A 25090-nucleotide genomic window follows, 5' to 3' on the forward strand; every position below is an offset into this window, starting at 1 on the left:
TAGCTGGTATTTTGTAAAGGGCTTTTTCAATTTTCTGGCTTTCATTTTTAATATTAGAAATGGTTATTCTGACATTCAGTTTTTGTAGGAAGATTAATTTTTAATGTTCACCCTCTGTACTCTATTACAAGGCTTCCAGGGGTTGCATTCAATTTGAAAACTTCATCTAGTTTTTCTATCATGCTGTTACTGAAAAATCCTTTTTGCATGGCATCTCATAGGTTTGGCAAGGTTTCATAGTGTGAAAAGTGAACTTGTTTTGTTATTATTGAGTCTGACTTTTTGAATTGCAATATGGATTTTGGATGTGTCAGCGAAGAAAGAGTTTCCAGGTGGAGATTCTGCAGTGAGAGTGAACTAAACCATGGAACTTCCACATATTAACAGTGGAGATACTGGTTTAGGATAGTCAGCAGATAGCTGAATGTATAATAAATTTTGTCATTTTCTTTCAAGTTAAAATTGAGCAAGGAAAAAAAAAAATTGAGTCGTGTCTGTTAGGGAAGATGAGCCCTTTTCCCTCAGATAAATGAGCCTGTGTTCTATGAATACATATATTAGTTTTTTAAAGTTGTAGTACAGTGTCGTTGAGTATAAGTGTGTTTTTTATTTTCCTTGGTTCATTCACTAGGAATTGAGAAGGCTTCTGAAGAAGGAAGACAAACCCCTACTGATGATGTTCTATGCCCCATGTAAGTAGCCCAGCATGTCCTGTCACCTCTTTCCCCCTTCTCCACTGAGAGTTGTCCAAGTCTGGCTAGAGGCTTTGCCTGTGCTTCACTAATACCATCTTGTGCCACCTTTATCATTCAGCTCCTTGTGTTGTTCTGCCTGTTTGTCCTCAGTTTTCCCCTGGTTCTCCATTACTTGTATCCTGCTCTTGTCTCTTTCTCTTGTGATTATGGTTTTTGCTCAATGTTTTTTTAAGCAGCCGCTTTCTATAATTTTGTTACCTGTTGTCCTTTCTAGATTTGTGCTGCACAGAACAGAAACTCTGTGTGCTGCAGGCAGAGGGAACAGTGCAGTCATCAGGAGCAGGACTATTGTTCCTGCTCCATCCCAGAGGCACCCTGAATGTTCCTGCCTACATGGGCAGGGGTAACTCAGTGAGGTTTCAGGAAGAGGAGAGCACATTGGGGTCTCTCAGTTTCTTTTTGTGACCTTGACCTTGTATTGCTGCTATCTTGTCATTGCATTGTCTACTTGTTCCTTAATGTTGCAGACTTACAGCAGCCTTTTTGTGTTTCCTGGTGACTCCTGTGTGAGAAGCTTTCCAGCTCTTCTAAGCAAGATTGTGTTGCACTTGAGCTGTTGCTCAGTTCAGGAAGCAGGGAAGCCATAAGAAGGGAATAAATGTGTGACCTAAACTAGGAAAAGCCTCCCAGCAGTGCCTTGATAGGGAAGTTGATGTTGGGTACCACAAGAAATTTGCTGTCTCATTCTCTTTAAAACTTGTGTCCCATGGTAGCATTATCTGGTGTTTCTCAGTGTATTTTCTCTTGTACCTACTGCCTGAAACACCAGTCTACCTTTTTATTCTCATCCGAGCACTACCAAGATGGCCAAAGTTGCCCAAGACTTAGTTTGATTTTTCTTTAAATTAAATCAAATCACTTGTGGCTCTGTGCCTTTGGACTCTGCAGTGGTCCTGTGTGGCCTGGTGTGGTGTGTGGCTGTTCCCAGTAGCTGCAGCCCTGGATCAGCGGGAGATGCTACGGCTGCTCTGCTGGAAATCGTCCCTCCAGGGAGAGCTGGGCTTTCACAGTTTACCTCTATCAGGAGTAATTGTTTTCCACAGCCCAGCCTCTTTGTGAAATGTGCCTTATCTAACCCTTCGTTCTCTTTGAACCGTTCCCCCAGAAACCCTCCTCCTTCCAGTTTCTCTTCTTTGAAGTGGCAAAACACCTGCTAGTTTTCAGTGCTGTAATACTTGTGCTGCTTTCCAAACTGCTGTGAAGGAAGTCTACTTGTGAGGTTTTTTTTTTCCCTCTGATTTATCAGTTTGTAACTCCCTCATCTTTTATTTAACACACAAGACTTTCTGAATTGGTTGTTGTCCAAATTTTTTCTTGCTCCATTTACTGGGGACAGAATACATCCAGCAGTTGCAATAAAATATGGCCTTTGAGCAGCTGAAATTATTGGTTACATACAGGTGTTACCTTTCATAACTTGGAGCAGCACATCAAGACTGGTCACTAAAAGAAATTCCACTTTTTGTTATTTGTAAGGGAGGTCTATTTTTGTTATTTTTAAGGGAGGTCTTTGGCATGAGAGGACATCATAGGCTTTGTCTGGGAGGCTGTGGGGAAGACAGCTGCCTTATTTCCTTGCTTTGTTGGAAGCAGGGGCTTTAGATTAATTTTGGCATATTGATAGGAAATGGGCACTTTCATTAGGTACCAGTGCAGAGGGAGATGAATGCAACTACAGACTTAGATGTAGTTACTTTAATATTTCAGGAATGGTTGGTCTGGGTAAAACAACTCAAAGCCAAGGCTTGCTTTCCTCAGAAGATATTGCCTGCCATTTGCAGACTTTTCACTGTACTTTTAGGCCTATATTAGAAAGTCAGACAGCATTAAAGATGAAATATTAGGTGTACTTGAAGGCATTCAGATTTATTTGTAGTTAACTCTGTCAAAGAGGACTCCTGCAGGAGACTGTCTGGATTTGGCAATAAAGAAGGAGCTGTTTATAAACATGATTGAAAACAAGGCTTTAAAAATGTAGGTGTTAACTAGTGGAAAGACTAATCTGTATTTAATTAAGCTTCCCTTTTGGGAAAAAAAATACAAGAAGAAAGAACAGAAGAAAATGAGTTTTTTGAGGTTCCCCTATTATGCCTGTAGAGGGGCACATGTGGCTTGGCAGCATCCTGAAAAATATAACCCAGAAGTATGAGGACAAGAGAGGGTGTACTGAAATAGGTTTGGGAGCAGCAAGTTGGAGGCAGCAGCAGAGCTGGGAAGGGGAGGATGATGGGGATGATGGCTGGGTGGAGGAGGCTGGTGTGTGCCTGTGCCCTAGAAGGTACTCCAGGGAGCAGTAAGAGAGTGAAGAGGGGAAAATAGGGAAATTGCTGCAGGACTTAAGGGCCTGAGGCTCCTGTGGAGAGAAGAAATAGAGGATTCAGAAGATGATGTCTGCCAACTCACATCTTTTGATGGCTGTCCAGTGGTTTGGATGAAGCTGCAAGACCTCAGTGGGCCTTAAATGTGCAGTACTGTGCCCACCAAGAAATTGTCATTTTGACCAGCACTAATTTAACAACCTCATTGTCAATTTGAGCAGAGAGATCAAAGATGGAAAGACCACAGACACAAGAGCTCTCCTTCATCAGATTAAAGGATGTTCTTTTCCAGGCATGCTGATGTGGTCCTAAAGTAGTGGCTGCAAAATCTGTTCCTCCTTCCTGGAGGATACTTTCAAAACTCTCTGTCTGTTAACCAGAACAGAAGCGTTGACTACTGTCCTGTGGTGGACTGAGAGTTTCCACAATAAGTGTCTGGGGTGCTTGGCTCCAGCTACCTTTCTTCCATGCTGTCTGCACTCCTGCCCCTTCCCATCTGCATGCACAGATTTTACTTGGCAGGGGTGAAAACTGCTGCTTACAAGGTGATTTACTGCTAATGTGCTTAGCACTGCAGAGCATCATCAAGCAGCTCTCAGCACACTCCAACTACACACTGGTGGTCTTCCTCACTCACGCTTTGTCTTTTCCACAGCACATTATTGTGTCTTACAAGGGCTGTTGCTTCTGAGCTATGTCTGCTCAATTAACAGAGCACCGTTTAACACTTGATGTCTGTGTAATGTGTTTAGGAAATGCATCTCAAATTAATTTCAAAGCCTTGTTAAGCTGGGATGAATCTGAAGTACCTCCCCCTGTCCTTTCAAAGACCATAAATGCACAAAGCTTTTTGTTTTGAGTTCACAATTATGACATCTTCTGTTGACTTTTGATATGTGTGTTTCATCTTGTATTCTCCTCTGGGCTCAACTCAGAGCCTGAGGAATATAAGATGGTTTTCTCTCTCCATACAAGGATGAGAAATGAATATGAAAATGAAGAGCATGAAAAATTTGCAAAAATAGAGGCTTGTAACGAGTAAGATACTTAGAAACTAATAATCTAATAATGATTTAGTAGATCAAAAATACAAGCAGATAAAGAATTTTTGTTTAATTTTTAAATATAAAAAATATAAAATATTACTTCATATGCTTTGGAACATAGATACTGTAGAAGAGGTTGAATGGAGTTGTTGGCATATTACTTACACAATTTATTTTTTATCAGGGTGTGGTGTTTGTAAGAGAATGATGCCATCTTATCAGCAGGCAGCCACAGAACTCAAGGGTAAATATGTAAGTGAGACAATGATATTTATATGACATTTCAAAAATCATTTTAACTTTTTTTTTAAGTATATAAATTGACAAATATTTAGCAAAATCAAAATTTTTAAGCCAGCTGAAAAAAGAAACAATCTATTCTGTTCCAGATCTCTTTAGAATTTTCTCTTGGTTTTTATCCTTCTAGAACTTTAGAGAATGAGATGTGAACTCCCTTGCCCTTTAGATCCACTGCAGTTTTTTCCATGGAGATGCCAGCTCTGACACTATGTAGATTTATGTTTTGTCTCTAATTTATGAATTTTTAGGCCTTTTGAGCTCATTTTGGTAAAGAAAGAAATGTTTGCTTTAATGGGTTTGATCAGCTTTTTGGCCTGATGTTTCATAGCAAGGTCAGGAATGGATGCCCTCATTGCAGTTATTAATCCACTTTTTTAGTGGAGAATCACAGTGTTATGGGAAGGAAATCCCCCTCCCATAAGCTACTGGTCACCCTCCAGCCACTCAGCATTAGTAGAATCTTACAGTTTAACTGTAGCTCTAGCTCTGTCAAAGCTGATGTCACATTGATAAAAAAGTTTTGACTCTAACAAAGTACAGAATTCACAGTAATTTAGTTACCCCTTTGTAGTTATAAGGTGTATTGATCTCTGTAAGCAAGTCAAAGGCACCTATCTAGTTGAGGTTTTATAATGGGCTTAACGTATGATTTATATGGTGCCAGTAGTACATAAAGGATGAAGAAATAGGATTGTTGTTTCATGGCTGTAGCAGGATTTGGTCTGATCCTACCTGTTGGATCATTCTCTGCTGTGTTTAGGTTTCCTTGTGAGGAAAAGATGAAGCACTGCAGTTCATTGCTGGGGCAGCTCTGGCCATTTGTTCTTGTGACCGCCTAGTGCTGTCAGACTGCCCAACATTCTCCAAACCAGTTGTTTTCAGAAGTGCTTTCTTTAAATCCTTGTTTGCTTAGGGCTGGAATGAGTGGGAGTTACTCAGATTTATCTAGGACATGGCACAAGCCTTAGAAGATATGTTCAAGAGTGTTTTTGTCGAGCCAGGCAGCATTCTAAGGCCATCTCCCCTCAGAGGAACATGTGCTGCAGCCTTTGGGAAGGCGCTCCCACCCTGCATGGCAGTACCTTGTGGGATGAGAGGGATTAGGAGTGTAAACATCACCTACAGACAGAGTGCTAGAGAGAAGGCATGCTGCACAGCACTCTGTCCTCCTGCAGTTCTCCCTTCCTTGTTCATGTGCAGCTCATTTATTAAATTCAGATAATTTAGATCTATTCTGGTTTGAGTATTTCCTTCCTCACTTGGAAATGGTTTCTGCAGATCCGGCCTGATCCTGCACAGCTGAGTGACAGGGCTGGGACACAGTTCTTTGCAGTGGAGGCTTGTGGTGCAGGATCAGTTCAGAGCAAAGTCCAGTTATGCCACTACCACCCATGTTTACCACAAAAAATGGTCTGTTTGTCAAAATATGACCCAATTAGCTTCCTGAGTGGGATGTGTACACAGCTTGCCATTTCTAAAGTTAACTGTGCTGTACCCATCATAAATTATTCATGGAGTGCCTTGGAGTGATGTTGACCTCCAGCTCAGACTTGGCTGCAAAGTTTATGAGTGGTTTGGATGAGCTGAAGGTTTGGCCTTTTAATCTAACCAGTCATTAACTGTCAGGATGTGCCAGGCTCAAAAGTGATTATTGCTGTTATATAGCAGGAAAATTAAGTGCAGTATTGCCTGTTGAAGAGGTCATAAAAGTGAAGGGGTGAACTGTACCTGTCACTGGCCTCTGTGTTCCCTTGGGACTGGTTGTTTCTTGTCCCAGTCCTGTTACTGAGAGGAAGGCAGGGTGGCATACTTAGTTTATATTATGGTTATATCTTATAATTCTGTTGCACCCAGTATAGAAGGAAAAAGTGCTCCAAATCAGAAATGGACTTATTTTATCTTGGCAGAAAAGATTCCTGTGGTTAGAGGTTTGGCTGGACTCTGGTGAGTGAGTGTCCACCAGAGCAGGGGGGAACTGGATATTAGCAAACCATTCACCATCTCCCTAATGGCCATGAACTTTGTGAGTGTGCCAGAATGCTCTGCTCAGTAAAGACCAGATTGAGAATATGCTTAAGTGCTTTCCTCCTTTGGTGCTTGTCTTTTTTTTCTTTTAAAAATTTCTTGTGCTGTAAGGTGCCAGTTTTTTCCCATCAAGAAAACTGAGAATCCGGGTAGGGGATCACAACTAAACAGGAATGATCAGAAGCTCCAAATACTTGGGCAGCTAGGAAAGGTTCAGAGTTGGTTTAGATTACAGGTAGCTTGTTGGAGAGCAGATAAGTGTTGAAATATGTCAAGTGTCAGTGCAGAGGTGAAAGGAATAAACTGATCTTTGTTTCTGCAATGGCTATTACAAGAGGTAATGGACCTAAATTGAAGTTGGGGTCATTCAGTCTTTTGCTAAAAGCAAAAATGCCAAACGTCTGGCAGGAGGGCCCTGGCTTTGAGCCGTAGGTGTTTTTTGATGGTCTCTGGCGGCCTGATATTTCATAATTCTGTTATTATTGGCCAGCTAAAGCTGTTACTCTTGTCATTAAAACAAATCCTGTTGTAATTAGCTTTTTTTGCTAAATACTCTTCATATAATGTAATGAACACCAGAGTGAATCCAAGTTATTGGCTTTTATCAATCACCTTTAGATGGGCACAGTGAAATTGTCTGACATGGCCAGGAATGCCCACTTAAATCATAGGAAATCCTCTGAAAGTTCACAGCAAATATGGAATCTGGTAGGCTGGTGTTAATTAGGGAATTAGTTAACAAAACTGGTTCTTGCTTTATAGAGCAACCATTGTATCTTGATCCTATTGCATTTACCTGCCATTAGGTGGTGGCATGGAGGATAAGGAAAGGGGAGAATTGAGTCTAGATAATCTCATATGAATTAAATCAATCCAGTTGTTTGAACTACAAGGAAAATTCAAAGTGGAAGATTAGGCCAGCATGTATAAACCTTACTTCTGTACTCACCTCTGTTCATTTTATCCTTTCTTAGGATAGGGAAGAGAAAACAAAGTATCTTCTTGTGACTTTCCAGCACATTCTTAGGAAATATTGACCTTCAAATGAGGATTTTCTGCTTTAAGATTTATTTCATGCTGGCTCTGGGCACATTTGGTTGGTCTGTGCAGTTTGCTGCAGTCAGGAACGTGGTATTAAATTCTGATGTGGTATTTCAGCTGGAAGGAGAAAATCCTGTTTTTGGAGAGGGAAAGAGGAGGGGGTTGGATTAAGACCCTGCTGCTAAAATGATTTAAGCCGTCAATGCCATTAAACTAAGTTAATCAGGAAGTGGTATCTCAGCAACTTGCTGGGTCCAAGTTTGACAGCAGAATGACCTCTGTGTGAGTTGCACACCCACAAAAACTTGGAATCAATCCCATCTTCTAATTTTCATGTCACAAATATTTGGACGACATTTGGACAGGGCACAGAATAAGTCACAGGGCACAATATAAGTCACAGGAGCCCTGAACCTGAAGCTCAGGGATTGTTGAGATGGAGGATGGGTTGGAATAGAGTTGACGAGTGAGGAGGAGAGAGTTTTTGTTTTACATGCTAGTCTGAAAAGCTACTGTGCTTCTGTGCCTCTATTCTGAAGACAAGGTAGGACAAGGTTAATTCTTAACTCTCATTATAGCCTGCCCTACCTAAGTTAACATATTTAGAGCATATAAATGCCATGTGCTATTTCCTGAGCTCATGGATATAGGGCATGTTTTATTTTCACATCAAAGTCATGCTGATTTCCCCTTGCCATTCAGTAAGTGCATTTTTGACCTGGGATAATGCTTGTGGTTGGTTAGACATTGACAAGTTGGTTGGACATAGACAAGTTCATGGCTGGAGTGGAAACCAGAGAGCTGAGGGTAGGATTTCTGGTGTCCTGTTTAATGTTTGGATATGAACTAAGAACTCTTTTTTCCTACATGCAGAAGAAGGAAAAAGTCTAGTTGTAGCTTAAAATCCAAATGTGCAAAGCAGAGCACAAGTGGTGCCATTGAGAGAATTCCCTTTAGGTATTTCTGTTAGTGCATGAATAAAAACAAACAGAGATGCTTCCAGAGCAATGAGGAGGTGACATGGTAACTGCTGTGTGTTTTCTCTGGATTAGACTCAAGTATTGTTCTGTTTTCCCTTGCACAAAATCAGAAAAACTTCAGTGCCTTTTAGAGAGAGCCCCTTGCTTGACAGCTGTATGAATGAAATCAGAATCTGCCCAGATTGAAGTGGGTTTTACTTAAATCTTCAAACAAATGGTGTGATGTTCCTGCTGTATTGTAAGAATCAGTAAGATTATGCTCTGTTTTTCCAGGTCCTTGCGGGGATGAATGTTTACTCTGCTGAATTTGAAAGGATAAAGGAAGAATTCAATGTCCGGGGATATCCTACAATCTGCTATTTTGAGTCAGTTATGTTTTGCAACGATTTTAGAAATCATGCACTCTTGTATAATTGAGTGGTTTTATCTTTTAGGGCCAGGACTGAACCTTGTTTTGTTGCTTTAACAGGAAAGGAAAGTTCCTGTTCAACTTTGAGAACTTTGGTGCTACCGCAGCAGATATCGCAGAGTGGCTGAAACAGTAAGGCATTGAACTTCATGCACTCCACCTTTTATGTACTCTTCATTATTTACAGAATGTAATGGTTTGGGAGCAGACATCTCTCCCTCCTTCCCTCTGCTCAGAAGAGCAAACAAAACTACCCCGCTGAGATCAGCTAAACTCATACGGAGAGATTGACTAATGTTTGGTTTTTAGCATGCATGCCTTACATTTCACAATTGCATTTTGTCTGTAATAGCAGACTGACTGTGGATTAAAATAATTGCAGATACACAGATCTCAATTTTACTAAAAATGCCAGGTTAAATTTCCAGTGATCTTGAGTGCTTGAACTTAATAACTTGCAAAAGGTTTGACTTCTGTTGTGTTATTAAAAATGTATATACCAAGTGTGCAGTTCTTGTTGGTTCATCAGCCTTTAGCTGAAGCCTTTAAAGTGTCTTGCAGTGACAAACTGAAGATCAAGGCACCCTGGATAGGTAGTCACTTTTACAACATCTGTGTTTGCTGTCATGACATGAAAGTGTAGAAAGCATCTTGTTCTATCTAAAGAGAGCTATTTGCAGTCATAAACATTTTGGGGGCTGAATAAGCCTATGGGACTAGCAATTCAGAGACACAGGAAAAGTGTCTGTGTGTAGCTGCTCTTCAATTGGTGCAAATCCCCACATGGTCAGTGAGGCTGATGGAGGAGCTGGAGAGAGCTGAGATAATCTGGTGATGGAGAAATCCCATTTGCAGTGAGCCCAGGCTCTTGGGCATGGTGTCATCTTTCTAACCCTCCCTTGTTTGCTGCAGTTCTGGAAACAGTACTGAAATGAAGCTAAAGAAAGGAAACAAACCCATGGGAAGGAACAGACTGTTGCAAACTATTGTAATAGTACAGCTTAGCAAAATTGGCTCAGAATAAATGTATTTTGCTGTGCTGGGGATGTGCATATGGTTGCAAGTAGCCCAGGGTCTCCAGCAGCAGTAGGCTGAGTACCTCAGGATCTGGAACCCACAAATGAAGTGAGAGCAGCATCCTGTTAGCATCAGGGGCTACAAACACTGCAAGCAAGTTCTGCCCAGTGGCTCAAAGAGGAGGAATTCAGCCAGAGTCATTAAGCCTGGTGTAGTCAATTAAGTCTTCAAATGTGAGTGATCAAGATGGCAACTCCAGCAACTTGAAGATGATCAGCCCTTGGAGCAAGGATATGGCTTAATCACCTGCACTTTGTTATGCTTTTCAATTCTGCAAGGATGTGGTTATCTCTTGGCTACCATATGTGAAACATTAGCTGTTTGGGGTGTTTTTTTCCCCTGTCTTCCCACATAATATCCAGATAATCCCTGCAATATGCAGTACCTTTATATCAGTGCTGTGACAGCAAGTGAACACAGCTACTGGAGGAAAGCAGAACAGCTGCAAGCTCTTTCCAATGATAATCTCTGCTAACAAGCCACTGTGGGCTTTGGCTGATACTTCAGCAGTCCAGAGCTAAAGACAGCTGTTTGTTCTCACTTAGTGCATGTTTATTAGTTGCCCAAAAGATGATCTGAGCAGTAGCCTGGTGCCCCTGTTTTGTGTAATAAGTACAACCTTTAAGGAAACCACACTGAGTAGTTATGTGTATTTACATTTTGCCAGTAATTGATGCTTAAATTACAATCAATTAAATTATTAATAAAACTGCATATAGACTGAACATGCTGCATACATAATATTATACTATTCTGAGGAATCTGCAGTACAGGTAGGGAAAATGGTATGGCAAGGGCTTTAGGAAAGCCAAGGAGTGCAATGGGATAGCTGTAGGGTGCACTGGCTGTGTTTCAGAATAGCATAATATTAAAATATTGAAAGGTTGCTTTTGTACAAAATGTTACTCTGAGGACCAGGGTATGGCAGGGCCGTGGCAAGGAAAGCCAATGCATTTTTATACTGTGCATGCATGTGCTGTCCTTGTAGAGTCTTGGAAGCAAATCCAGCAGACATTGAGCCACATGAAATGGCCCATTATGTGTGGACAATAAGTACACTCTGCAGAAAAGTAGCTCTCTCTCTCCCTCTTCTTGTTTTTTTTCCCTCTAAATACTCATGGTAAAGTGCTGAAAGTGGGTGATCTTAGGCTCATTTGTGGGAGAGAACATGATATAATTTAATGAAAGTTAGAATTATTTAAATCATTGTCCATGCTTTTTCCTCATGCTGCTAGTTTGGAGGGCTCCAACACCTCTCTTATTTTTACTATTTTTTTTCTCTTGCTTATTAAAGGTGCTTCTTTCTTATGCTGAAGTGTGCTAATGTATCAGTCTTACAAATACTTCACCTTTCTTATCTTCCTAATAAGCACTGCCTACTGTGTTATGGAGATTCAGATATTTTTGTGAGAAGATAGAGATGAACTGTCACACAGCCTGAATCCAACCCAGCAGAGATGCTGTTTTGTACATACCACTTTTTTATTAATTCTGATACACAGCTGTATCAGCCCGAGTGGTAGGCAAGCCCAGCAGTTTCTTGCTGCCTTCAACAGCTGCTTAGTTTGTCTTGCTGTTTTTATAGATTCCCCTCAGGCCCTTTCTTAGCATCAGCTACTTTGTTAAATCAAGAACTTGTCCTGTGCTCTCAATTGAATTAGCTTTTGATAACTCTTCTGGACTTCTGTCATCCTGATCAGGTGTTGACAAAGGTGTGCCTTGTCTCAGTGTTGAATCATATTTTAAATTTTACTTGTTGCTTTCTCCAGGACTTGAGGTGTTTCTTACTACCTCCTGTGTAGGCTCATTAGCATGCAGAGCATTTCAAATTAGGCTATTTGAATAAACATCCCGTGCCCTGCTTTACTCATTCCTGACTGAAATAGGTCACACCAGGCCCTGCTGAGCACCATGTTCTCCCAGTGCTTTGCAGGCACTTTGTGATGTTCATCATGCTCTGCCTGCTCAGCCCAGCTCCCAAATTCATTTAGTGTCATGGTGTTTGCTGGAAAGCCTTCACCCTGCCAGGATACCTGGAGATTATTGTTCTCTGGGCTGCTTGGCCAGGTGCAGCTCCCACCTTTCACTTTGATGTTTGCTTCTTGGTTTGTTTATCACAGAAGCAGCAGGAGGCAAAGATGTGCATCACAGTTCTGCATGGATTGCTTAATATTCTTGGATCACACCTATTGCTTACATCAACAGAATTTGCTCTCTGAATCTGTGCATCTCTACTGCTTTTTTTTTATCAAACTAGGCTTTCAGCCTAGAAATGAGTAAGGCAGGATAAATGAGTTATCATTTGTTTGCCATTCCTTGTTCCAGGCAGCTAACACAATAATACGTTTTAATAAAAAATAGTAAATCTCCTTTCAGCAGAGATGGGGTCACATCCAGATGTGTACTTTGCCAAAGAATTTGGGGAATTTGGGGGGGTTTAGAACTCATTACTGCAACTGAAAAAATAGCTTCAAAGTCTGGCTCCCAATGTTCTTATGTTTGGGTGTTTTTTCTATGAACACTGCTTTAATAAATAAAATGTCAATTAGCATAGTTCAGATCACAGCTGCCAAATTCTCTTTTTAATGTACGTTAATAAAAGCCAAAAACAATTGTTTATTGGGATGATGAGCTGCAGAGGAGCTTAGGTTCAGTTTCCAGATTTGCCACTATGTCTTTGAGCAGGCTCTGACCCATCAAAGACAGCTGAACTCAGGTGCAGTCATAGTGATGTTGGTAGAACACATCACTTGCCTTTTAGGTGAAGCATGCAGCTGAGTATCTTTGCTGAGTTAGGCCTACAAGCCCACTGCAGAGTGAGGACATAAGGATGCTTCCCTGGCTCCCAAGAGCTGTTCAGGGTAAAACCATGTATTCCTGGGGAAATGGTGTGTGTAGCTGGCTCATGGTCCCAACACTCCTTGCTCTGCCGGCCCTAATCACGCTGTCAGTATCCAAGGTGACGGGTTAAATTGGCTGTTTCTGCTCACTGCTTTTTTCTTTCATTTGCAATGACTCCTGTGAAGTACAAAGTGGGAATGCTGTGAGAAAGGGAGCATCCTGCTGAGGAGGGTAAAAGAGTAATAGAAAATGCATTTGATTTCTATACTGTAATAACCAAGCAGTCTGGGTATCTCCTCACTCCATCCCCTTCCATTGCTGATCTGTCCTCAGGAGCTTCTTGCAGATTCTTTTGTTCCTCCTCCAGTTTGATCTGTGTTTCAGTGCCTGTGAGTTCTGGATGGGTATGGGATTATGGAAGCTGTTCAGTAGGGTTGATGTGTCAGACATGTGTGAACATCTGCACAAAGTGGTTCCTTAGAGTTTGACTTGACAAGATGACTGCTTAGCACCAGAGAGCTGCCTTTAAGCTGTGTCTGTTTGTCTTGTAGCCCACAGGCACCTCAGCCACAGGCTCCAGAGACTCCTTGGGCAGATGAAGAAAATGTAGTTTATCACCTGACTGATGAGGACTTCGACAAGTTTATAAAAGATCATTCATCTGTGCTAGTGATGTTCCATGCACCATGTGAGTTTGTTTTCTCTTCTCTACTCTGAGCCAAATGCCTGCTAATGAAATCAGTGATGTTTTTCCGTGGAAGTTTCACAGAACCATGAACTCAAAAGTCCAGGCTTTTCTTGTTTGTGATGATTGTTAAATACACAAGGCATGAAATGTTTGTGAAGTTGCTGACTTCACATTTAGGATGGAGATGTGCCTCTGGAAAAGGGACGCTTTGTAGGCTGAGTCAAAACATAACTGAGGAGCGTAATGATGCTTAAATAGTCTGAGTACTCATCACTTTACAGCATGATTTCCCATTTTCAACTTCTCTTCAGTATTGTTTGCTTTCAAAGCAGAACTCTGATTGATTGAGCAACTCAACTTGAGAACCCTGAGCTCCTGGGTTCTTGTCCATGGCTGCTGCTATGTCATTTTGAGCATTTTCACTCCTCTGCCACAGTTTCTCTGGCAATATAAGGGGTGATTGTCATTGTATATTGTGCTGAACTATGCCAAAACTAGGCCTAGTTTAGAAAGACCCCAGGTCTTTGATAACTAATGCAGAGTTGGTGGTGATACTGTGTATTGTTCTGCTGAAAATGGATTAAATTGATCTTTTTCATGACTTGAGGTTTTAGCTTGACAAATAAAATCAAGTGGGTTGCCTTCAGGAAGCTGAAGGCCACACTGCCCTCCTGGATGCTGTTGGGTGGAAGAGTGCATTAAACTCTTAGTTCACTGTGGATATAACTTGTTTCAGCTGCCTATCTGGTTCTTCTAATTGTTTGTGTTTGTGATGGACAATTCAGGCTTGAATCTGCTACACTGTGTGACACACAGCTTCTGTCTCCTCTTGCTGCTGTGCTGGCAGCAGTATTGGGTGAGATGTTCCTTTTCAAGTGCCTAGATTTAAAGGTTAGGACTGGAGGCAGGCTGTGTGCTGACAGCTGAGGGTCTTGGCACAGAGGCTGAAATCCTGCTTCCCTTTAAGCCAGCAGGAGTTAGCTCCAAAATACCTTTTTTGAAGGTCTGCTCATAAGACTCATTTGTAAAACATACCATAATGAATTTCCTCTGCCTGGTGAAATGTCTAAGAATTTGGTCCACTGGAGCAGGGGACTGACTGCTGTTCTGTCACTGTGTTCCCTGGATTATTTGTACTAATGAAAGTGGGACCGGAGATGAGTGCCTGCTCTGAAACCCCAAACACAAGGAGCAGAACTGATGAGGCCTGCTCTGAAACCCCAAACACAAGGAGCAGAACTGCTGAGGCCTGCTTTGCTCAGGAGTTATCCTTCATTACCCAAATCCTTCCTTCCTTCCCCAGATTTCCCTGCACCCCGGTGTGCCAGTGACAGCAGGGGCTGCTGCTCCTCGGCAGCTGTGTGCTTGCTGAGCAGCTGCTGCCAGGCACAAATGGAACTCCTAAATTTCCCTCCTTTCCCTCTCCCTGCACAATGACATGGAAGAAGTGTCTGCTCTCTCTCAGCATGTTCACACTTAGTAGTACTTTAAAGCTTTGCCTTTTTCTGAGTTTGTAAATGGGCAAAGGAGTCTGGTCATGTACTCAGGAGGGGGAAGAAATCAACAGCTGGCCCTGCAAAACTTATTCCTTTACAAAGCCAGATTAAAAATAGATGAATACATATGACTGCAATCAAATTTTATAGGAAGTTCAAGTTAGTTTTAAATCTCAGTAGGATTCTGTTCATTTTTTAGTGTTTTTTCAGTATTTTCAAGAACACAGGTAACACAGTTTTAGGAGTAACAATATTGCATTACCTGTTTTGAGAGCAGGGGTGCTTCCAGACAGATATGTTTTGTACTAAGGGGCATTCTGCACTAGGCATGTTTTGTACTAAGGGGCATTCTCTACCAGTGGTGCTTTGGCTGTTATGAAAGTAAATCAAATGCTTTAATTGGGCTGTCACAATCTTCTGATAACATTTTCCAGCTGCTCAGAATTGGGATGAAGAGTGTTCCTTGCCAAAACAACTCCATTTTAAATGCAACTTGAATATTTGGGGCATTTTATTTACATTCAGGTGGTAATGGCAATACATGCAGAATCCACTCGTACACGTGTAAAAGATGTGTGTTGGTAAGAATCCTCTCTGAGCATCCTCAGCAGGGAGTATGAGGCTTGCAAACTAATTAATGACAGACAACTATCATAAACAGTTATCTCCATGATTAAAAGCTCTTCTCTTAGCACTTCTTAAATGTGCTAATGGTGTCACCTTATGAATATTAGGAGATAAATTATTCCAGTAAGAAGTGGCAAAACCAGTGAGCATCTTAATTATTTTAACCTTGGTAGCTCAGGCTGAGGAAGTTTTTTTTAAAAAATGTATTAATAAAAAAAAGTTGAAACATCTATAAAATAAGCTTATAACACAGGATATATTTCTGTGTAACTTAGAGTAATCAAGGGGATTTCAGCATTGGCCTGGAATTAGCAAGTACTTAAACTCCTGTGTCACCACACAGCATACACGTGACTTGGAGTTTTTCTGGCACACTATTGTGGTTTAGCCTCAGCCACAGCTCAGCCCCACTCAGCTGCTCCATCATGGTGGGATGGGGGAGAGTTTGAAAGGTAAAGCCAAGAAAAGTCATGGGTTTGTAAGGTAATTTAATAAGAAAAGCAAAAGCCATGTACAGGCAAACCAAAACAAGGAATTTGTTTACTATGCATTGACTGGCAGGTGCTTGACCATTCATAGGAGAGCTTTATCATGTATAATGCTGAACTTGGGAAGACAAACTCCATCACTCCAAATGTCTCCCCCTCTCCCCTTTCCCTAGTTCTGTATGCTGAGCATGACAGCATATGGTCTGGGATATCCCTGTGGTCATTTGGGGTCAGCTGTCCTGGCTGTGTTCCCTGACATCTTCTTGTGCACCCCCAGCCTCCTTGTGGTGGGATGGGGTGAGGAGCAGAAGAGGTCTGGATTCTGTAAGCCATGCTCATCAATCGCTAAAACATCCCTGAGTTATCAACACTGTTCCCAGCACAAATCCAACTCATGGCTCAATACCAGCTACTGTGAAGAAAATGAGCTCTATCTCAGCCCAAACCATCTCACATCCATGAGGAGCTGTTTTACTAGAAGAGAATTATTTCAGTGATGCTTTAATTGCATATTCAGATGACCAATGCATTAATAGTGTGTAGTGTGAAAAGACATGTGGGGAATTGGCAGCATTTTATCTGCCCCCTGCCCCCAGTGCTGAAGATATAGCTGAACCAAACACATCCCAGGTAAATACCTGTGAACTGCACCATTAGGCACTGTGATGGATGTGGCCACTTGGGTCTCCATGCCTGTGGCTATTAATGATCATCCCTGAGGACCACACTGTAATTATTTACAATCAGGTGCACTAACTAGCCCAAGGACATGGCAGCATTTTAAGTGCTGCCTAGCATAACTAAGTTCAAGGAGAGCAGCTAGTGTGTTTGAAACACATCAGGAAGGTCTGCAGCATGCAACTTGCACCTCTTGGGATCAGAGACACCATCCCTTTTGTGCAGTAGTTTAACACAACCATTAAACAGAAAATGTGCTGCTGCAGGTGATTACTGCCAGCCCTGAGCGACATGGGTGAGTGTGGGTGGGCAGGATGAGTTCATCCTGCTTTCCTTTCACAGGTCACTGGGGACACAAAGCAGGATTTCTAACCTTCTCAAACTCCTTTGTAAAGCCCTTAAGAGGATGTTCAATAAATCTGAATGTTTAGCATAGGTAAACAGTGACCCAGCCAGTCAGGCTCTGAAGGCACTCTCCTCCCCAGCCATCTGTGAAGGGTGTACAGTGTTGTGCTCCTTACTTTAGTATTTTGCTGAAATTTCGTAATTTCTGGTGGTGAGCTTAGTGTTATCCTGCATATATCCAGACTGGAGTCCTGCAGACATCTGAAGTGTTTTTTCAATGTGTTGTTGTACCCAAAAACTGGGTTCTTGTGCACTGTACAAAAGAACAAAGAAAGGGCCCTCTCTCCCAAGGGATTTGGCATTTTCATTTGGGTTGATCATATTTGGTAACTTGAGATAGCAGTTATGTTAGTGGGCCTATTTCTGAATCTATAACAAAGGATTTATTGCACCAACCAAAGTTATTTCTGTACTATAACATAACTAAAGGCACTGTTGCTGCTTATGATAAGCTTCTGCTAGGAATGAGAATAATGATTCCATGTCTGTATGTGCTTCTTGATATCTGTGCCTACAGCTGATCAATTTATTTAGATGCCCAAGATGACAGCTGGGTTCTGAATGTCTCTAAATATGGGTTATGCTGCCAGTCAAGTGTTGTTAAATGTTTTAGTGCTTTAGTGTCATGGGGACTAGCTGGGACTTAAAATGCTCCTGAGTCCCATGATTGTGAAAAAAAAGCCCTGTTTGTGTTTTCAGTTTCCTCATCAAACTGTTTGCTGAGTCCAATGCAATTTTAAAAATAATTCTGTCCAAAATATTTGCCAAATTAGTGAGGATTGCAGTCTTTCTGACTGTGTTTTGTTGAAAGAATAAAACCCCTACACATTTATCCTTTCTACATTTTTCCTCAGCATTTTTCTCCAAATCACATCTCAGCCACTAAATAAACCCAGCCAAGTCACTGATAAGTCAATTCAAATGCCACTGAAAGGTGTTCAAAGTCCAGGATTGAAATTCAAGTCAACTCAGAAATGTTTTCTGGAAGTGTCTGCTGTTCACACACAGGAGTTACTTTTCATTATGTTTTGTTAACACAAGTGACACTGCTAATGTTTTAAAGGGTACCTGTTCTTGCAGCCTCAGGCAGAATAATGTCCTGGTGCCACTGTGAGCTGTAGCCTGCCCCTGTACCTTCAGCAGGCATGGATCTGAGGAGTCTCTGGTGCTGGCTGGTGGTTGTAGTCAGTCACCCCTGATGTTTGCTTGGGCTTGCTTTGCCCTCTCTCATTCCCCATCAGCCAGAGCAAAGTTTGTGGTCCAGTACTGATGCCAGAGGTAACAAACAGAGGATAAAAAAGTGCTTTGGCTGTACTGTTAGTGTGAGTGTGCATTTGCTTTTTATAAAGGATTAAACTATTAAAATGTTTTCCTGCAACATTTCTTCCTTGTGTGTGAGCTTAAATTCAGGTTAAACCTGTGTTCTTCCCAGTCCCCTTCATAGGGCTCCTTCAGAGACTATATAAGCTGATTGCAGGGTTTGTAGTAGGAGAAAAGTCAATATCCTTAGTAGGATATTGGAGCCATTGTGGTTTTTCCTCCATTGATAAAGAGGGAAAGCAGGGATAATGCAGCCTAACAGACCTTTGCTTGCTTCCTCCCATGGAAGGGAGTGCAAAAATAAACCTTGAAATGATAAGGTGCACCACAGTTTTCATGTGTTGTTGAAATGTCCATGAAATTCCTTTCCTGTCCTTGGCTATTTTCTCTACCTTTATAAACCAACCCAATAAATTATGCAGTTGCTGCTTTCCAAAGTCAGCTATTTAGCTGTTCAGGTTTTTAATTGCACAGGGAGTGGTTTTATCAATTTGGCTTTGAAAAACAGCTTTTCTCACCCTTCACTCCTTCTCTCCTCCCTCCCAGTGCATTTAAACCCAAGGTTTTAAGCGACTTTGTGAACTCATTATTAAGAATGCCAACCAATTAGCCCAGTACAAGAAGGCCTCAGCTTCTAACCAAGTAGTGAACTTGTCTCTCTCCCTGCCAGCTCACCATCACTGGTTTCAGTGGCCTTGTTTTTGTTTCTTACTGCTGCATGTGGTGAGACTGGGATGTAGGAATACATTGCTCGCTTTAAATATGAAGCAAAGTGAACCCAAAATGTGTGCACAAAATCAAATCTATTTTTTCAAACCATGTTTTACGACTATAAATAAATAAGTCTCCCTTTCAGACCCCCACTGGTTCCTTGTGAAAGCAAGCTATGTTGCTATGAGCTCTAATTGGGATGTCTGTTGGCAGCATCAACAGAAAGGCCACGAGTTGAAAAGGCTGAAGAATAATCTACTCTGCAGCCTGAAAAAAATGGCCTTTCTAGCATAGGTCAGCAGCAGGCTAACATTGGCAGCCTGTGATAAATAAAGAAATTATATTATTTATAAATAAATAAAGTTTTTCCATGCTAATTCATGATTCAATCATAGATTTTTTTTAAATGTCAACCAATGCAGTTGTTTCCTTAGAGGTTAAAGGCCTGTGGGTTATCCAAGCATCCAGCAGCACTGAATTATGGATGGAAAGATCCTTTAATTTTCATTTGTTCCTGTCATTTATGACATTTGTGATTTTCAAAATAAAATGTTGGTTGTTTTCAGTGGGTACTTTGGCATCTGCCTTCGGATGTAGCGCCTCTGGGATAAAGGCAGACAGTGGGTGCTTAGAAGCTGATTTTGATGCACCTCTGCCAGTCTGGATTACTGGAAGTTCGTAGTGTGTAAGGCAGGTTGTACATCTGGAATCTGGTCAGATGCCATACGCCCATGATGCAGGTCCATGTACTAGCCCATAGGGAGCTACACAAGGAGACATTTGTGTGTCAGGGTGCCTGCTGTGGGCCACCAGACCCTGTGAACATATTCTTGTTTCAGAATAATTAGAGAAAGCTTTGAACAAGTCAAAATTTCTGGACTGTTCTGTGGCTCACAGGCAGTGCCTGCCTCTGGTGGGATTTTGGTGGAGCAATGCAGATGTCAGGGTGGGTTGTTGCAGTGCCCACATCACTGAAAACTGAATTGTTGTGTAAGGGCACTTGGATGATGAATGTTGCTGTTTAGGAGTCTGGACAGATTGTTGAAGAGAAAAGATGTGCTTCAGTTTTAGAATAGTGTTTCCTGACTCTATGTCCCATAGGCTCCTAATTCTAATGTTGCCTCAGTGTATTTTTAATGGGATGTATAATAAAATGCTTCCCTGTACAAGCATAAATTGTGCCAACTTTCTGTGCACTGCATGCATGTGCTTCTCAGCTGAACATTCATGGCAGGCTTCTGGAGCAGGTACATTCTTCACGTAAACCAGTTAGAAATTGGTGCATTCTTGGCTTCAGAATCTGCTTCCACTGAGATGAGCAAGTCCTGACTGTTGATTTCAGAGAGAGGAGGTCTGGAACATTTAGACTGGGCTCTTCATTATTGACAAGCATGGAAGTGTACAGCAAGATGTTGTAGACTACATATATTTGAATATCACCAAAAATCTTAAGCAGTGTAAACAGTTCAGCGTAAGTGACCTGCCAGTGCAGAGATCAGTCTCATTAAACTAATCACAGAAATTATTTTCAGGGAGATTTAATCACACATTAAAATAGAAGTACTTGGAAAGGCAGCAAACCAGGAAAATTAAGAACCTGGCATGGATTTTTCCTTTAATGACAATACCACTCATGTTTCTCAAGGATCTAAAAATAAAAATCAATATGATTTTTTAGTGGTACTTAATATAAATGGGAATGTGAAGAATATAAGAATCCTGATAATTATCTTGTGCAGTAAAACTTGATAGGATACTTAATGGAAGGGGTGAAGACAGTAATGACTGATACCATTGTCTCTTTTTGTCAGTCTTCTGATACTGGAGCATACCGTTCGTATGGGATTTTTGTCTCTTTGAAGCAGTTTGTGCTCTTTGAGCAGGGTATGGTCATAAAAAAGGATGAACTAGTGATAAAAGCAATAGCCTTGGCCTGGAGATGTGAAAGTTTAGTTCTTGCTTTGCTTTGCTTTGATTTGTACAGTCACGACCCAAGTCACTAAATATTTGTCGGTTTCCAACCTGTGAAGTGGAGATAACATTTCACCTTGCGTGGGAGTTTTATCTAGCAAGCCATGGCCAGACTGAAAGCTGCTCCAGTATTGCAGGAATTGAGATATGGAAGGTGTATGAGCTCTGCACAGTCTTGATTAACATGAAGGAAGTAGGATTTTGCATTTGGTGTTCTCTGGATTGTGGCAGACATCAGTTTTTGCCCCTCAGTTTAGGAAACCCCATCTGCCACTTGGTGAGCACAGAGCTCAGACAAGATTATCGTGGCTGGAGCTGATCACTCACAACCTGGTTGTAGTTCATGCCAGGACTAAAAGGGAGGAGGCTTGACTTGCTCTGGTTCAGCATCACAACAGGGAGAGTGGCAAACGTGGGGTGTTTTGGGCTTTTGGGCTGCTCTACCTTTGGGCTGGATCTCAACTTGCTCTGTGGCGTGGCATGGCGCTGTTCTGGGGACACGGCGTGTACCTTGAATAACTTACTTGGTAGCAGTTGTGGGTGTTGAGCAGAATGCAGGCTAGAAGTAAAGGAAGAAGGAAAGGAAACAAAATATGGATATTTGGGGGTTGTGAAATTTGGGAGGTTTGTTCGAAATGCATCGCTGTATGCTCACATCCGATTGGGAGCAATTACTTTCTCTATTAAAGAAGACATTTTCAAAGGCTATACCAATCAGAAAAAAAGCTTCATGTGAATGTGTGGCAGGTGGTGTGAAGGGAACATTAGTTTCTTTGGGGATTTGCTGCCTCATTTCTCACATTACTATTGCCTTCCCTCTCTCCTAACGAGTCCTTACCGACTGACTCAGCCTGTGACACAGGAGTAGCTGCCAGAGCACCAAGGAGCAGCTGAGGGGTGACAGCTGAAGAGAGACTGGCCTCATTTTCTGGGTATTTGTTGTAGGTTATTTAGGTGTTCAGAGGGGTCTTTTAGAGGACTTAGGTAATTTTAGCTGTTAAAAATCCACATTTGAGTGTGTGAATTGGATGGCTGTCCTCCTGGCAAGCTTGACCCCAGTGTACATATAAGCCCTTAATGCTCTTGTGGTGAGTTCTGATAAGAGTGAAACATAACTTATTTTTCTAGGTCTCTAATGATGGTGTAACAGTAGGAATTAGCTTTAAGAATTAGATTCCAGGTTTATTTTTTCTGAAATAAATTAATTTCCTTGCTTGGATAAGCTCAATATACTGTGCAGGGCTCTCATTTGGAAAATGCCTTATAGTATCTTGGCCACTTCAGTCATTACCAGTGGAGTTTTCATCGTCAAGTTTATCTTCCTAAATACTTTATGGCTGCAGCTTTTATTCTGTGAAAGGTAGAGAACTTACATAAAGGGCAAATAGTGAACGGAGACACCTAGAGTCTGCCTCTCTGCTCCTGCTTGCCTGTCTGTCTGCTCCTTGTGCCCCTTCAGAAGGTGAGTAGGCAAGTGATGCCATTTTAATAATATATTATATATGAATTCATTGTTTGGACACTGAAGCATTGTGCTGATGGTAGAGCTGTGTCTTCTGGGCTTCTGACTGCTTGTGCTTGGCAACTGTGCCAGCACTCTTCTCCTAAATAGGTGACTAGATCTCAACTGGTAGCCACTTCTCCTGTGACTTTGGACAAAAACTGTGCATTCTGTATAGTATCTCTTCTTGATACTTGACTTTTCCATCTATCTTCACAGTAATATTCAATGTCACCATTCCTTTTAATGCCCCTGTCCCCTGAGCTGAAGTTCATTGGGATTTACCTTTCTTAGGAAGATCCCTTTGCATGGCATCCATTTTGCTGATGTCTTACACAAATTGCATCCTAGGAAATAATTCACAGGTTATGCTGTTTTTGTGAGCTGAACATTCAAAACTCTTTCATCTCACCTGTGTTCTCTGGCATTTTCATTGCTTAATCCATAGCATAAAGTCTTCCATAGTGGGGTAAGCGTGTGAGGGAAACCAGTGCAACTTCTCTTTCCTCCTCAAGGTAAAATTTTGTTGTTCACCTGGCAATGGAGAAGGGGGTGAATCTTTTTAGGATGGTAAATAAATCTGGCTTAATTGAGAAGGAAACCTTCTGGTGGTATTTTTCATAAGCTCTCAACAATTTCACATTAAGGCAACCATGCTGTTGTCTCACTTTTCAATAGGGGAAGATTAATTTTCAACACCTACTCGGGGCCACGTTCCTCAGAGCTGGTGTAGGAAGTGTAATTCATATCTCCCAATGCCAGCTGATCCACCTTCCTTCAATTCTTTTCCCTCCCAAGAGGGATGGTAGGAGGCACCATCATCTCCCAACACTGATTTCTACCAGTTGCACCACAGTCTTGAGTGAGAGGAAATATATATGCAGTTTTAGGAAATACATGCAGTGTAATCTCCAATAGCCAGAAGCTGAAACCACCTTTGGAATGAAAATAAGGAGCCATGTGATTTTTTGTTTTAGTTTGTTTTACATAAAGATGATGATTAACTTTGAGGTTGTTCCTGGATGCGTGCTGGACTCTGTGCTGTGCAGATGGGGTATATTTTTTCAAAGGCTGCTTTCAGGAGTCCAGCTCAGCCACGACCCCCTGTGAGCTCAGAAGCAGAGAGTTCACACTGAGGGCATGATGGAGCAGAAATCTCTCTTCCTGCCTGACTCCCAGGAATCCCTGGGAGGCAGCAGCCTCTGGCTGTTGCTAGCCATGGAGAATATTCACCCTTTACCCTGAGCCTGAGTCAGAAGAAGACACACTCCAGTGTTACCAGAAATAAAGGCAGAAGTGTGTGTGTGCAGTTCACCAGAGCTGCTGCCTTTTAAGTCCCATGCAGGCAGCCTGCAGCACTCACTCCATCTTTGCCCCTTGTGCTGAGCCTTCTCTTCCCAAGGGCTGTTGCTGGCTAAAGGTGGCCCTTCTGCCAGAGCTGTGAATGTGGCACAGATGCAGACAGTGTTCCTGGAGGATGTGTTTAGTTAAGCTCTCTTCCCAGTTTGATCTGATTTATGTAATGCATCTATCTTTTTTAAAAATAAGTAAATAGTTTTAACTCATACTACAACTGTCTAAAACTGCTATGATTCTTCTCCTGAGCAGTTTCAGTGATGCTGGGAGGGAAGAAATTATGCCCCTATAGAAAAGCCAAGATGGTGTCTGGGTTTGGGTCACTACCACCTCAACAAGTCATACGGACAGAAAGTGTGACCAATTTGTAATAATTTTGTGCCCTAACTTCACACTGAAGGGCTCCTGGAAGCAGGCAGAGACTTTCTTCTGCGTGGCCATGCTGGGATTGGATTTGCACAGCTCATTGCACGCACAGATTGCCTGCACTCTGAGTTCATGGCAGTGCCATGAGATGGTGATGATGGCGGGGCCGAGCCGCTGCAGTGCTCCGGGATGAGCTGTGCAGCCCACGCAGCCGCCGCCTTCGGCTGCAGCCGCAGCAGCCCTGACTGCAGTAATCCAAACTGCCTAAGTATTTTCCTTCTAATGCTGCATTTCCAGTTCCTCAGAGTCTTTTCCAGACTGACCTTTCATAGGCTTTGTCTTTTGTAGAGCCGTAAAGCTGTTTGCTTGTCACTGATCTCTAAGCGGTGTAATGACTGGTGGAATCAAACCTGCCTTTAAAAATACAGTACTGGGGGGAGGTGTGTCTGGATTTGTGTATGTGTGCACACATTTCTAGCTGTTGGAAATTTGAATTCAATATCATGTTAAAGATATTGAAGATGCGCCTTTTGTAAGAAAACGTCAAGTCTTGAAACGTCCTTGTCTTTAAGTATCTGGAATTTTACCTGGGTGTGCAGTGCTGCTGGTAAGAAGATGAATGGTTTGGTGGGAGTAAGTACCAGAGGCATAAGGTTGTGCAAAATTCTTTGAGCTCCTGATCCCTCCTACC

At 41.9% G+C, this 25090-nt stretch overlaps 1 protein-coding gene across 1 annotated transcript in view; it reads left to right on the forward strand.

Moving 5' to 3' along the window:
• The window catches only part of PDIA5 (protein disulfide isomerase family A member 5), a 97835-nt gene that overhangs the window by 35638 nt on the left and 37107 nt on the right, over nt 1-25090 (forward strand). The window contains exons 7-11 of the mRNA XM_066553357.1: nt 632-692; nt 4304-4371; nt 8739-8830; nt 8935-9006; nt 13344-13480. Of these exons, the coding sequence (XP_066409454.1) occupies nt 632-692; nt 4304-4371; nt 8739-8830; nt 8935-9006; nt 13344-13480 (430 nt within the window). The remainder of the gene's footprint in view (nt 1-631; nt 693-4303; nt 4372-8738; nt 8831-8934; nt 9007-13343; nt 13481-25090) is intronic.

Source organism: Molothrus aeneus, chromosome 7, assembly GCF_037042795.1.
Source record: "Molothrus aeneus isolate 106 chromosome 7, BPBGC_Maene_1.0, whole genome shotgun sequence".
NCBI lineage: Eukaryota > Metazoa > Chordata > Aves > Passeriformes > Icteridae > Molothrus > Molothrus aeneus.